Below are 12,410 nucleotides of genomic sequence, written 5' to 3'. Positions count from 1 at the left end.
TCTCCCCAACGTACCTGTGTGCCTTATAGGAGTTTTTAATTATTTCTTTATAAGTTGCTTACATCGTACTGACACAGATAGGTCTGATGGCGACAATGGGACAGGAAAGGGCTAGGAGTGGGAAACATATAGATAACATTTGACTGTCTTCACAATTTTAAAGTATTCCTCCAGCCAACCAATAGTTGTGATAAATACAGTTGGACCCTCACCTGTTACTACTAGATTTGTCCAAAACCGAAGCTATGAACATTTTAAACATAGATTGCTATTGCATTTGTTGATTGTATTTTAAGTCTTTTATGTATCACTGTTTTTGTATATGTCTCTCATCTTTGTGTTATTTTAGCTGATGATGAACTCTAGGCTATGTCAAAACATGTCCTATGTAGCTTTTTAGACAGACCATTTATCAAATGGCAAACATAATGAACAGGTGGACTTAATACAATTTAATTCTTGTAGAATTTCATCTTAGATAAAGTGGGAAACCACGATAACCATCTTCTGGGCTGTCGACAGTGGGGTTCGAACCCACTATCTACCAAATGCAAGCTAACAGATGTGCACCCCTAACTGCACAGCCAACTTGCTCAGTGGTACAGTTATATGAAGTTATGTCAGGCTGAGTGAATGACTGTCTTCCCAAAGTCCTTGCCACATTGAGGTTACAGCACCCGAAGTCCAACTTAACAGGTTCGATCCTGGCTCAGTCCAGCAGTATTTGAAGGTGCTCAAATACGTCAGCCTCATGTCAGTAGATTTACTGGCACGTAGAAAAAAATCCTATGGAAGCTCGGCATCTCCGATAAACCTTAAATGTAGTTTGTGGGACATAAAGCCAATAACATTATTACTATCATCTGAAGTTACACCACCCCACACTATAAAGGAACCTCCTCCAAACAGTGTAGTCTAGGCGAAGGTAAAGAAGGCAAAGTGTTCTCCTGCCCTTCTCCACAACCTCTCTCTACAGTCATGTAACCTCGGGTTGAATCTGGATTCATCACTGAAGAGTATGTGTCTCCACTGATCCTCAAATCATTCATGCACCTGCACAAAATGAAAACTGTCTCTCCCTTGTTGCGGCAAGAAGTGCTGGTCCTCTAGAGGCTAAATTTACCTCGTGGAGCCTCCTTCCAGCTGTGTTCTCACTCACAGGTACGTAGTGGACTTGCATCAGATTATTCCGAGCCTTAACCACCGTAAGACATTAGTTCAACACTTATAGCCTAAAAAGGCAATCTTGCAAGGCAGAAGTGCACCTCGAATGGACTGAAGCAGGTTTTCTTTGGTAGCTACAATGATTCTGAAAACATTTCACAGCCCAATGAATGCTGGTAAGAGATGAATTTTAAACCACTGCTACATGGTGAAATCTACGGCCATCATCCAACAATGCTAATGCTTTTGCCTAGTCCAAGGAACTTAGAGGCATGTTGAGTTGCTTATGGCTCAGAAACCCCTCAGGTAATGCTCAGATACTAGTCAATCAGCATCAAATGTACGAGGGCTATGCTGAAAGTTTTCAGCAGAGTGTGAGAAAAAACTATTTGCAAAACAAAAATTACAACTTTTTAAAATACTCCCCATTAGCACATATACATTTTTCCATGCTCTGAAACCACTTAGAAAACATCTCAGTCCAAGCTTCTTTCGGGATGTCGCTTAATGCACTCTCATATGCTGCAATGGCCTCTTCATCTGACGAAAACCACTGCCCATGAATTTTTTCCTTGGTCTTAGGGAACAGAGAGAAGTCACATGGTGCCAGGTCAGGTCAACAGGGGGGTGTGAGGTAACACTCACACTTTTTCCTTTTCCAAAAAGTCCATTGTTCTGGCAGACCTGTCCGAAGGTGCACTGTTGTGAGACAGCAGAAGGTGCCCACTCTTGGACTTCAGGTGCTGGGAACTCCATGTGGCAAGAACTTTGGGAAGACAATCATTCACGTACCATTCAGCATTGACTGTATGATGTGTGTCCAAGGTCACAGAGGTGAGATGTCCCATTTTTGTATAATAATAATAATTAAAAAAAAAAAAAAAGTTGCCACCCTCTTCTTTCCAGAACTCAGATTTGTAACTTTGTGGGTGGTTCCTTCCCTGGAAAGCACTACACAGAAGACTGTCTACGTTTCAGGGTCATAATAGTAGACCCATGTTTCATCATCTGTGACGGTATTGTATTTTGGGACTGCCCTCCATTGAATTTTTCTAGCATGAAACGACACCTATCTACTCTCTCCTCCCTTTGGCTTTCTATCAGGGAATGTGGCACCCAAAGGGCACATCTCTTGATAAGGCTTAAAATAATTCTGATCGATGGTCTGCGTTGCTATTGACCCAATATTTAGGGTCCCTTCAATGTCACAAAATGTAAGATGTGGATCTTCTTTGATCATTTTCCTCACAGCATCAATGTTTTCTTGAGTCACAGCTGTTGCTGGGTGACTGGACGACATTCATCTTCAATTGACTACCAACCCTTGAAAACTCGCGAAACCAATTTCCAACTGTGGCCCTAGAAGGGGAAGCCTCACCAAAAACACGCAGCAATGAGGAATGTCATTCTTCGGCATTTAAATTCCTTTTATAATCATAAAAAATCATCGCGCAAAAATCGTGGTGCAACAGATCCATCTTGCACCATGTCTGGGTCAGCACTGCCTGCACTTTCTTCCCACGCTGTGGAGGAACCACTGCTGGGAGGGGTTGCACGCGCATGTTCCAAGGTCGAGAAACATTGCTGTCCCCAATGAAAAGAATCCCATTGTCCTAAGAATTACAGTTTACGGGCTGCAATAAACCTTTGGCATAGCCTTTGTACAAGGGCGACTACAATGCTAATATAATGGTTTTCATAATTGGTGCGAAATGGATAAGAAATGTGCAGGATCGCTTACTATTACTTGAATGGGTAACAATATTGCATTAAGAAGCCTCCCTATAACCTTTCTAAACATGACGATGACGATGGATGCTTTTTGCAAGGTGGCCAATATTTAGGTCATCGACCCCTAATGGTACAAGACAAAATGTAATGGCAATTAAAATCCCAAAATTCATCCAATGACCAGATGATGAAAGAATGAATGAATATGAATTTAAAATAATCATCCGTTCCAACTCAAAATACTGAAAGTTAAAATAACCATATAATCCATCCAGTGACTAGAATTCAAAAAGACGACAATGAACAATGATCATGAACTGAAAACTGTGGATCCGACCCACAATGCCCCACCTTCCCATAAAATAACTTAAAAGAATGGTATAAACTGAACAAGGGGCTGCTTCCAAACCAAAATCCTAAATCGATGATGCTTGTTGTCTAAAGAGGTGCAAAATCCAGGTCACCAGCCCCTCATAATGGTACTAATAGTGGGTATAGCAGAACCATGGTGTTCCTCATGTAACGGTACTAGTCACAAGTAATGTAGACTCAAAGTGTTCCTCACAAAGTGGTACTAACCACAGGCAACGTTAACCCATAATGTTCCGCATATAGTGGTGCTAATCACAGTACTGTAAACCCAGAGTGATCCACCCATGATGATACTAATCACAGACCCATGGTTTTCCTCACAACGTGGTACTAATCACAAATAAAGTCGACCCATGGTGTTCCTCATGATGGTACTAATCACAGGTAATCTCATGGTTCAAGGCAGGAGATACCATGGGTGTATACTTCACCTGCATCCCCCATCCTCTCCTAAACAAACCTTATACTTACTTCTGCAGTTCAAGTGAAGGGTATCTCAGCACAGATCCATATGTCCTACCATTGCCTACATTATACCGAAGGCCATGAAATGCAAGGATTGGAATGATTTACCAAATGGAGAAGTTTGATAAATTTCCAAATTAAAGTACGTAGGTTTTCGTGGCTCGTGGGCTTTTGGCTTTTTTTGTTACAGACTTGTTAATGTATATAAGTAACTTTTATCCAGAAATAATAGTATTTATTGGATAAACTCTTTGAAATCATTTAAGAAACAACAAGGTAAACAACTGAAAAGAACTAAGCTACCTGGTGTTTGACTGAAGGAGAGTAAAAAAAAAAAAAAAAAAAAGTGAGATGGCTGTGGCACTAAGACTGTGAACTACACCTTACAAAGTGAGAGCAGTGGGAAGGGACATTACAATCTAGCTAATATGAAATCTAACTGCATTTAAATACTTGTATTTTAGATGTACATCTAAAAAGTCATAATACCTGAGAAAATTCATGCAGAACAGTAAATGAGGTACTGAATTAACTAGAGATTTTTAAAATCGGATATTTTCCAAAATTCTACAAAATATATCTTCCAAATTATAAGTTTTTAGACAAACCTGCTGGGACGGGAACAGTGATATTTTTTCGTTGAACAGTACTTCCTTTTCCTTCACATTCGCCACATGGAAACTTGATATAGACTCTGCTACCATGGCAGTATCTGCACGTTGAGCGCATCACAAATGGACCTGTAAATTGAACATGGAATAAAAAATCACATTCTATAGTTACTCTTAAAGTATAACAATTCAGAAACTTTCAATAGTTATTCTTAAAGTATAACTATTCAGAAACTATAGTTTTTAAGGAATGACAACAATGCTTTGGATTTAATTAAATAGGGTACAGTAAGGACAATAGATTTACATTCCCACTACTATAATGAAAGTCATATACACATGAAAGAAGTGGTGGTCATCAAACAATCAATATTGTATCAGTAGCAAGTAGTATAAGAATTAATGCCAAAAAAAGAGGCAGGCTTCCACTGTGAAACCTATTTGGACACACCATTGATTTGATTTCATATTTGGAGGCAAAGTATGACACATGAAATTCTCTGAACTTCCACCAGCAGAAAATGCTGATTTTTGGAACATACAAATAAACTCTGTTGTCTGCTTGTATATTTAACTTGATATAATATTATCAGATATATTAGTTCCAAAAGCTAATATTTACATAGGGGATGTTAGTGTATGTTTAAATGCTTCCATATTTATCTCCCTTTCTTGTTCATCCTTTTACTTCATCCATTCTACTTCTTTCTTGGTCCCCTCATCTCAACTCGTATGGCTCTTGACTGTTTCTCCTATGATAGCACAGCAAGCTTCACTCCAAGATCTAGAAAAGGGCTCAGTTTGTCTCGGATGAATGAACTGCATTATGCGTTAGAGATTAATCCTGAGCAACTGATATTGATGACAGGAAAGTGAAGCACATTGAAGAATCCTGAAGTCACATGATCAGAGATGTGTCTTTTCTCTTGGGGAAATAGGCATTAAAAATTAATGTCCAATGCCTTAATGAGGGAGATATAGAGTTACTTACTTACTTACTCCATGGCTCTACGGTCCTTTAAGGACCTTGGCCTCCTTGACCACAGCTCTCCAGTCGTCCCGGTCTTCAGCACGCCTACGCCACCTCCTGACTCCAACGGTCCTCAGATCAGTCTCCACATCCTCCAACCATCTCATCCGGGGCCGACCTCTCCTTCTCCTGCCCCCAGGGTGTCCTGTCAGTGCTTTCCTTAGAAGTCTTCCCTCCTCCATCTGTTGTACATGCCCCAGCCATCCAATTAGTCTCATTTTGATTGATGTCACCAAGTCCGGCTCCTTATACAATAATCTTATTTCTTCATTTGTTCTGATTCTCCATAAATCTCCCTCCTTCACCGGTCCTATCTTCCTCAGTACTTTCCTTTCCCACACATTTAATCTCCTCTCTGTGGTCTCAGTCAATACCCATGCCTCACTCCCATAAATAAGCACTGGTCTAATTACTGTTTTGTAGAGAGTCAGTTTTAATTTCCTGCTTAAGTTTTTACTTCTGAGAAGGGGATTCAGTGCCCTGTAGGATCTGTTGGCAGCCTTAATTCGATTTACAATATCTGTCTCAACTTTATTTTCTTATGTTATTACTGAGCCAAGATATGTGAAGCTATCTACTGCTTCAAAGGTGTAACCATCCACTTGGAGTTTTTCAATGTTCCTTCCATTTCTCTCTGTTACCATATATTTAGATTTAGCCTCACTTATCTCCAAGCCCAAGGACCCAGCCTCATCTTTCAGCTCCCTCAAGGCAGTTGTAAGTGCCTCGTTACTTCTAGCAGATATCACCACATCATCTGCATAAGCCAAAATTTGGATCAGTCTATTGTAAATATTACCACCCGGATCAGTAGTTACTGATCTTACAGCTTTCTCCAACACTAGATTAAATAACACTGGTGATAAGGGGTCTCCCTGCCTCAGGCCTTCTTCGGTTCTGAAAGATCTTGACAGACTTCCCTGCACTTTTACCTGACTTCTGCTGTTCTCCAGGGTCATCTTAGTCAATTTTATTAACTTCTGTGGGAATTTAAACTCCTTCATTGTTTCCCACAATGTCGATCTCTTAACTTTGTCATAGGCTTGTTTAAAATCTATAAAAAGATGCCCTAGTCGAACGTTGTATTCATATGTCTTTTCCAGAGTCATTCTCATGGTGAAAATATGGTCCATCGTCGATCTTCCAGGTCTGAAACCAGCTTGGTACTCCCCTATAATTCTTTTCACTCTACTACTAACTCTTTGTTATGGCTGTAGAGAGGATTTTGTATACTATACTCAGTAAGGATATACCTCGATAATTCTTGCATTGCATGCGTGACCCCTTCTTATGTATAGGACATATATTTGCTAGTGTCCAGTCCTCCGGCATTGTACCCATTTCCCATACCTTTTTAATTATCTCGTGTATTTTCTTCACCAACACTTCTCCTCCATGTTTTACCATTTCTGCTGTTATGAGGTCATTCCCTGGGGCTTTACTGCTCTTCAATTGTTTTATAATATCTCTTATTTCTTCAATCGATGGTGATCCCATATCGTCTTCATCCTCATCTCCATTCCCCTCATCCATCTCTTCCTCCTCACACTCATCTCCATATTCATCCTCCTCATCTCTCTCTGAAGTTTCCATATGGTCTGATCCTTCTTTTTCTTCATTTATTGGTCTGACAGAAAGTAATGTTTCAAAATGTTTTGCCCATTTTTCCAGAATTCGTTCTTTCCCAACAATGAGTCTATCAGTCTCATCCTTAAGCATATTCATTCTGGGTTGATATCCCTTCTTTACTTGTCCAACCCCATGGAAGAATTTTCTGCCTTGTTTGTTTTCAAAATTCTTCTGCATTTCATCCACTCTCTCCTTTTCTTCTATTCTTTTCTTGTTCCTTATCAATGTCTTTGCTATTCTCCGTTTCTCTTTAAAAAGTGCAATATTATTTCGAGCGGGTCTCTGTAGCATTCTTTGTCGGGCAAGATTTCTCTCTTCCAGAACCTTATCCACTTCTTCGTCATACCATTTATTTCTACTCTGTTTCCATCTCTCTCCAAGTACTTCCTGCGCCGTTGTATTTATTGCTAGCTTGGTTTCCTCCCACATTGTGTTGATGTCCACATCTCCGTTTCTGCCCATCTGTAGCTTTCTTTGCAGCCGGTCTCTATACTCCTCCCCCAACGCTATTGACGTCGCCCAATACTGGGCAAGCATCATCTAGCTCTTGAATATTGTTGCTCTATCTGTGATTGTATAATAGACTTGTATATTTGTATAGTAGAAATGTAGATGTTGCTTTTTGTTAAATATCTATAAGTTGATACTTCTGACACGAATAAAGAAAGAAAGATCCCTTAACAGTTCTACATTATAGATCTTGCTCTGCTCAGCTCTGTCCCTGGGTTTAATTGCCAGTCTTTCTCGGAACTTGATCCTCACCAGTATGTGATCTGAATCACTGTCTGCACCACGCATGCTTCTCACATCCATTATATTGGAGGCATGTCGTGCATCTATCAGCACAGGGTCTATCTGGTTCTTTGTCAGACCATCCGGTGATATCCGTGTCTCTTTATGGATCTCCTTATGGGGAAAACATGTGCTCTTAATCACCAGCTCCTTGCTAAAGGCAAAGTCAATCAATTTCCACCCGTTTTCATTTGATTCTTGGTGTTTACTATGATATCCTGCCACTGGGTGGTTTTCTTTCTCTTTGCCTACTTTGGCATTATAATCTCCTAGGACAACTTTAACATCATACTTGGGCAACTTGTCATATACTTGCTCCATTTTTTCATAGAAATGTTCTTTCTCTTCCTCATCGGCATCCTCTGTTGGTGCATGGACATTAATTAGTGATATGTTGGCAAATCTCCCTCTCAATCTTAACCAGCATAGTCTGGGGCTTATTGCTTCATATTCAATCACATTATGACTGACTGATTTCTTGACCATAAACCCTGTTCCTATTCTATTTTCTTCCTCCCCACTATTGAACAAAATGTAGTGCTGTAGATCTGTCACCTCGATTGTCTTCCATCTTATCTCCTGTAATGCTGCCACATCTATCTGATATTTAAGTAATTCCTCCTCCAATTTTCTACTAGCCCCGGCCTGAAAGATACTTTTCACATTCCATGTTCCAATATATCCGTATCGTTGCCATTTAGCGCGCTTTAGTCGTTGTAAGTTTGGGACCGTCCGGTTATCTTGATTTGGTTTCTGAACAATATGTAGTTTTGTGGTAATGGAGTTGTTAGCCCCACGTACCAACCCCCAACCTGGAGGACCAGGGTATCACTCTTAGTCTGGATCATCACCTTAGACCTGTCCGGCTTGGGTGGTCCTACCAGGAGCATATGCTCCCGCAGGCATTTCTCTAAGGATCATTTGAACACGGAAGCCTCCAAAACACCCGGCAAAATGTATTTTGCCTTCGTCAAGGTGGTGATACCATCGGGAGGGAGATCTAGAGTTAAATGAACAAAATAGCAGTTTCCCAGCATGGCTAGTGATGTGTAGAATGATCTGATTTAAGACGTATCTTAGTCTATAACACTCAAAATAAGTGACAGTCCAATATCTTGGAACTTGAAAATAGGTGCAATGAGTATGGTATGAAAATTAGCTGTTCGAAGATTAAATTGATGTCAGTAGGTAAGAAATTCAACAGAAGTGAATGTCAGATTGGTGATACAAAGCTGGAACAGGTAGATAATTTTAAGTATTTAGGTTGTGTTCTCCCAAGGATGGTAATATATTGAGACTGAATCAAGGTGTAGTAAATCTAATGGAGTGAGTTCACAGTATTCTGTAAGAAGGAAGTCAGCTCCCGGACGAAACTATTTTTACATCGGTCTTTTTTCAGTCCAACTTTGCTTTATGGGACCGAAAGCTGGGTGGACTCAGGATGTCTTATTCATTAGAAGTTTGCCTTTGCTGCCGAGATGTAGTGTTTACAGTACACTATGTCTTCTGATATGACCTAGAATAAATTTGTTACTTTCATTGACCTGTCTCAGTCTTATCCTTGGCTTTGACAATATGAAAGTGGCTGAGGTATGAGTGATGCTAGTAATGCCATTCCTTATGCAGCCAGTCGCTGCTATGAAAGGCGTGAAAATGTCGCTCATAGGGTCGGTTGGTGCAAGCATTTCAGTGGGCTTGGCAGACTGACATGCAATAGCACTTTCTGGCTCAGTGAGGAAAGCAACGGGAAACTACCTCACTCCTCATTTCCCTAGTATGCCTCTTCAGCGACACCTAGGCCATCTATAACAGCTAATGGTGGACCTGATGAGGATCCAACCAGCCTTCAGGCTGAATACCCAACAAACATACATACATACATACATACGAGTTATAAGTAACAGACATGAAAGTAGCAAGAATGATTGCTGGTACAAAGAGGTGGGAACAATGGCAGGCAGGTACTCGGAATGAGGAGATAAAGGCTAAGTTAGGAATGAACTCTATGGATGAAGCTATACGCATAAACCAGCTTTGGTGGTGGGGTCATGTGAGGCGAATAGAGGAGGATAGGTTACTTAGAAGAATAATGGACGCTTACTCTCATAAGAGAAGTAGAGGGAGACCAAGACGACGATGGTTACACTCAGTTTCTAACGATTTAAAGATAAAAGGTATAGAACTAAATGAAGCCACAGCACTAGTAGCAAATAGAGGATTGTTGCAATGTACAGTAAATTCACAGAGGCTTGCAGACTGAACGCTGAAAGGCATTACAGTCTATACTGATAATGTATGTAATAATAATGAAAATCATATAAAAATAATAAATGTTCAATTGCCACGAGAAGCCATGTTTTAGAGCACACTGAGCGACATCTACTAATGGACACTCAATATCGTAAATTCCCTGTCTTAGGTAATAATGCCATCTGTTGAAATACACTTGCAACTAATACATCAAGAAACACAGCGTAGCTGTCAGAATGCGTGCATAACTCATTCTAGATTTTTAATGAATTGTCAAATCTTACTACAGGCTATGCTTGCAGCGCGGCATAAACGTAATTTTGGCCAATGCACAATTACACCGGAAAGAGTTAAACATTTCTGTGGTTTAAAGATATAAGTAATGGTCCAGCTCCTTTGCTGAATGGTCAGTATAGTTCAGAAAGCCCTGGGTTCAATTATCAGCAAGACAGAGCATTTTAACTCCACTGGATTAATTCCTCTAGTTCAGGGACTAGGTTTTTGTGTTGGCCTATGTACACAGTTTCATCTATAAATACACCAAATTACCAACAACCACAGAAACAAGCAACAGCAAGTACATTTCTCCACGTATGGTTGGTGCCAGTAGAGGCATCTGGCCATAAAATTGGGCTATATATACATGAAGTGATGACCCCAAAAAAATTGGGAAAAGGCAGAGGAGGAGGAGTGATCACATAGCAAATGCTGTGTCTCAGCATATATTCAAATATTTACACAATTTCAATTGAGTGAAGAAACTGGTATTTCTAGCTTATGATGGTGCAGCAGTAAAGTAAGGTGGACTAAATGGTCTACAAGTTAATGTAAAAGGTTAAAAATTTGTACATTATTATTCTAAAATTAACAATTAAATAATTTCAACAACAACAACAACAACAAAAGAGAAAGACATTTTTTTAAAAATCAATGTTTGTAGTTGTTTCAAAACCAACCAGGTGTAACATGTGTATCTGATACTGGTACACAAAGGAGTGAGGTAGTTTGTCACTGCTTTCTTCACTGGGCCAGCAAGTTCCATTGCAGCAAGACCAGTCCTATGAATAGCACCTTTTATAACTCTGAAACACACTAATTGTGCTCCGAATGTCATCACTCAGCACCACCTCAGCAGCTTGATACTGTCAGTCATGAATGAGACTGGGACTGGGACAATGGTGGAAGCTACATTTTGCTCTAGCCTGTGCCAAGAGGCAGATGCAAAACTACAAGTTGTTGGTAGTTGGTGATTGTTTTAAGAGGAAGTACAACTGTGCAACCATCCTCAAATTACTGCATCCACCAAAAAATGGCAACAGGTGGAAAATAATCATAGCTATTGTTAATTCATTTTCCAAACACTCCTGAAATTTTGACAGTCTTTTTAATTTCTAGCACATAAGTTATTAATTTTGGTCACAGAAACAAAACTCATAGGCCAATGGCAAGTACAAAGGGACATACTTGAGAGGATCAAGGACCACATCAATTCTTTTGAACTGTTCTGTCCAAATGTTCATATTAAACTAGTACCATTAGTGGTGAAGGAGCACAGAAATAATTTTCAACTAAAAAAGACTTTATTCTGAATGGGACTCATTTCTCAATTTTAAAACTGAATCATCAACAAACTAGAATCAATGTCTTCATCAACAGTGTCCACCCTATCAATAGCAAGTGTGCAAAGTAATACAACAAATTCCTTAAACAAATACTTCATAACCCAGAACAGAACAATTCTCTTTCTGGTCATCATCATCATTTTACAGTTCCAGTTTCCCAGGTACTGTTAATAAGCCTCTTCCACTTCTTCCTGTCCATATACAACTTGTCATGGAGAATATCATCCACCGTCCATCCCCTGGTAACTAGATCAACCTTGATCATGTCCATCCATCAGGTTTTAGGTCTTCCTGCAGGTCTTTTTCCCCTCCACCTGTCTTTCCAAATTTATTCTGGCCATTCTTGTGGGCTCCATCCTTATCACAAGCCTGTGCGACCGTACTCTGGATGTGCCGATTTGGTCTAATAGGGATGCCTTTATTCCGGCTTCTTTCCTCACCTTCTTATTTCTTAACTTGTCCATCTTGGTCTTCTGGATGGTGGACCTAAGAAATTTCATCTCCAATGCTTGCAGTCTTGATGAATCTTTTTGTGAGGGTGCACGCTTCAATACCATAGGTCAATATTGGTATGAAATAGCTGTTAAACATGATCAGTTTGGCCAGTTTTGGAATCATGTCATCCCATAAAAATGTTCTTACTTGTTGGTAGAATTCTGATCCCTTTTGCACTCTGTAATTTTCTTTCTGAACAAATTATCACAGATTACACTTCCAAGATAAGGAAAACTATCTACACATTCT

General features: G+C 39.9%; 1 protein-coding gene across 2 annotated transcripts in view; it reads right to left on the bottom strand.

The window, feature by feature from the left end:
• Nucleotides 1-12,410, bottom strand: part of LOC136856736 (protein tumorous imaginal discs, mitochondrial) — a 244,530-nt gene that overhangs the window by 88,042 nt on the left and 144,078 nt on the right. For both annotated transcript variants that reach the window (XM_067134815.2, XM_067134816.2), the window contains exon 5: nucleotides 4,341-4,472. In XM_067134815.2, the coding sequence (XP_066990916.1) occupies nucleotides 4,341-4,472 (132 nt within the window). The remainder of the gene's footprint in view (nucleotides 1-4,340; nucleotides 4,473-12,410) is intronic.

The sequence above is a fragment of the Anabrus simplex genome, chromosome 1 (assembly GCF_040414725.1).
Source record: "Anabrus simplex isolate iqAnaSimp1 chromosome 1, ASM4041472v1, whole genome shotgun sequence".
Taxonomy (NCBI): domain Eukaryota; kingdom Metazoa; phylum Arthropoda; class Insecta; order Orthoptera; family Tettigoniidae; genus Anabrus; species Anabrus simplex.
The sequence above is the reverse complement of the archived record's forward strand: the minus strand, read 5'-3'. Positions and strand labels throughout refer to the sequence as shown.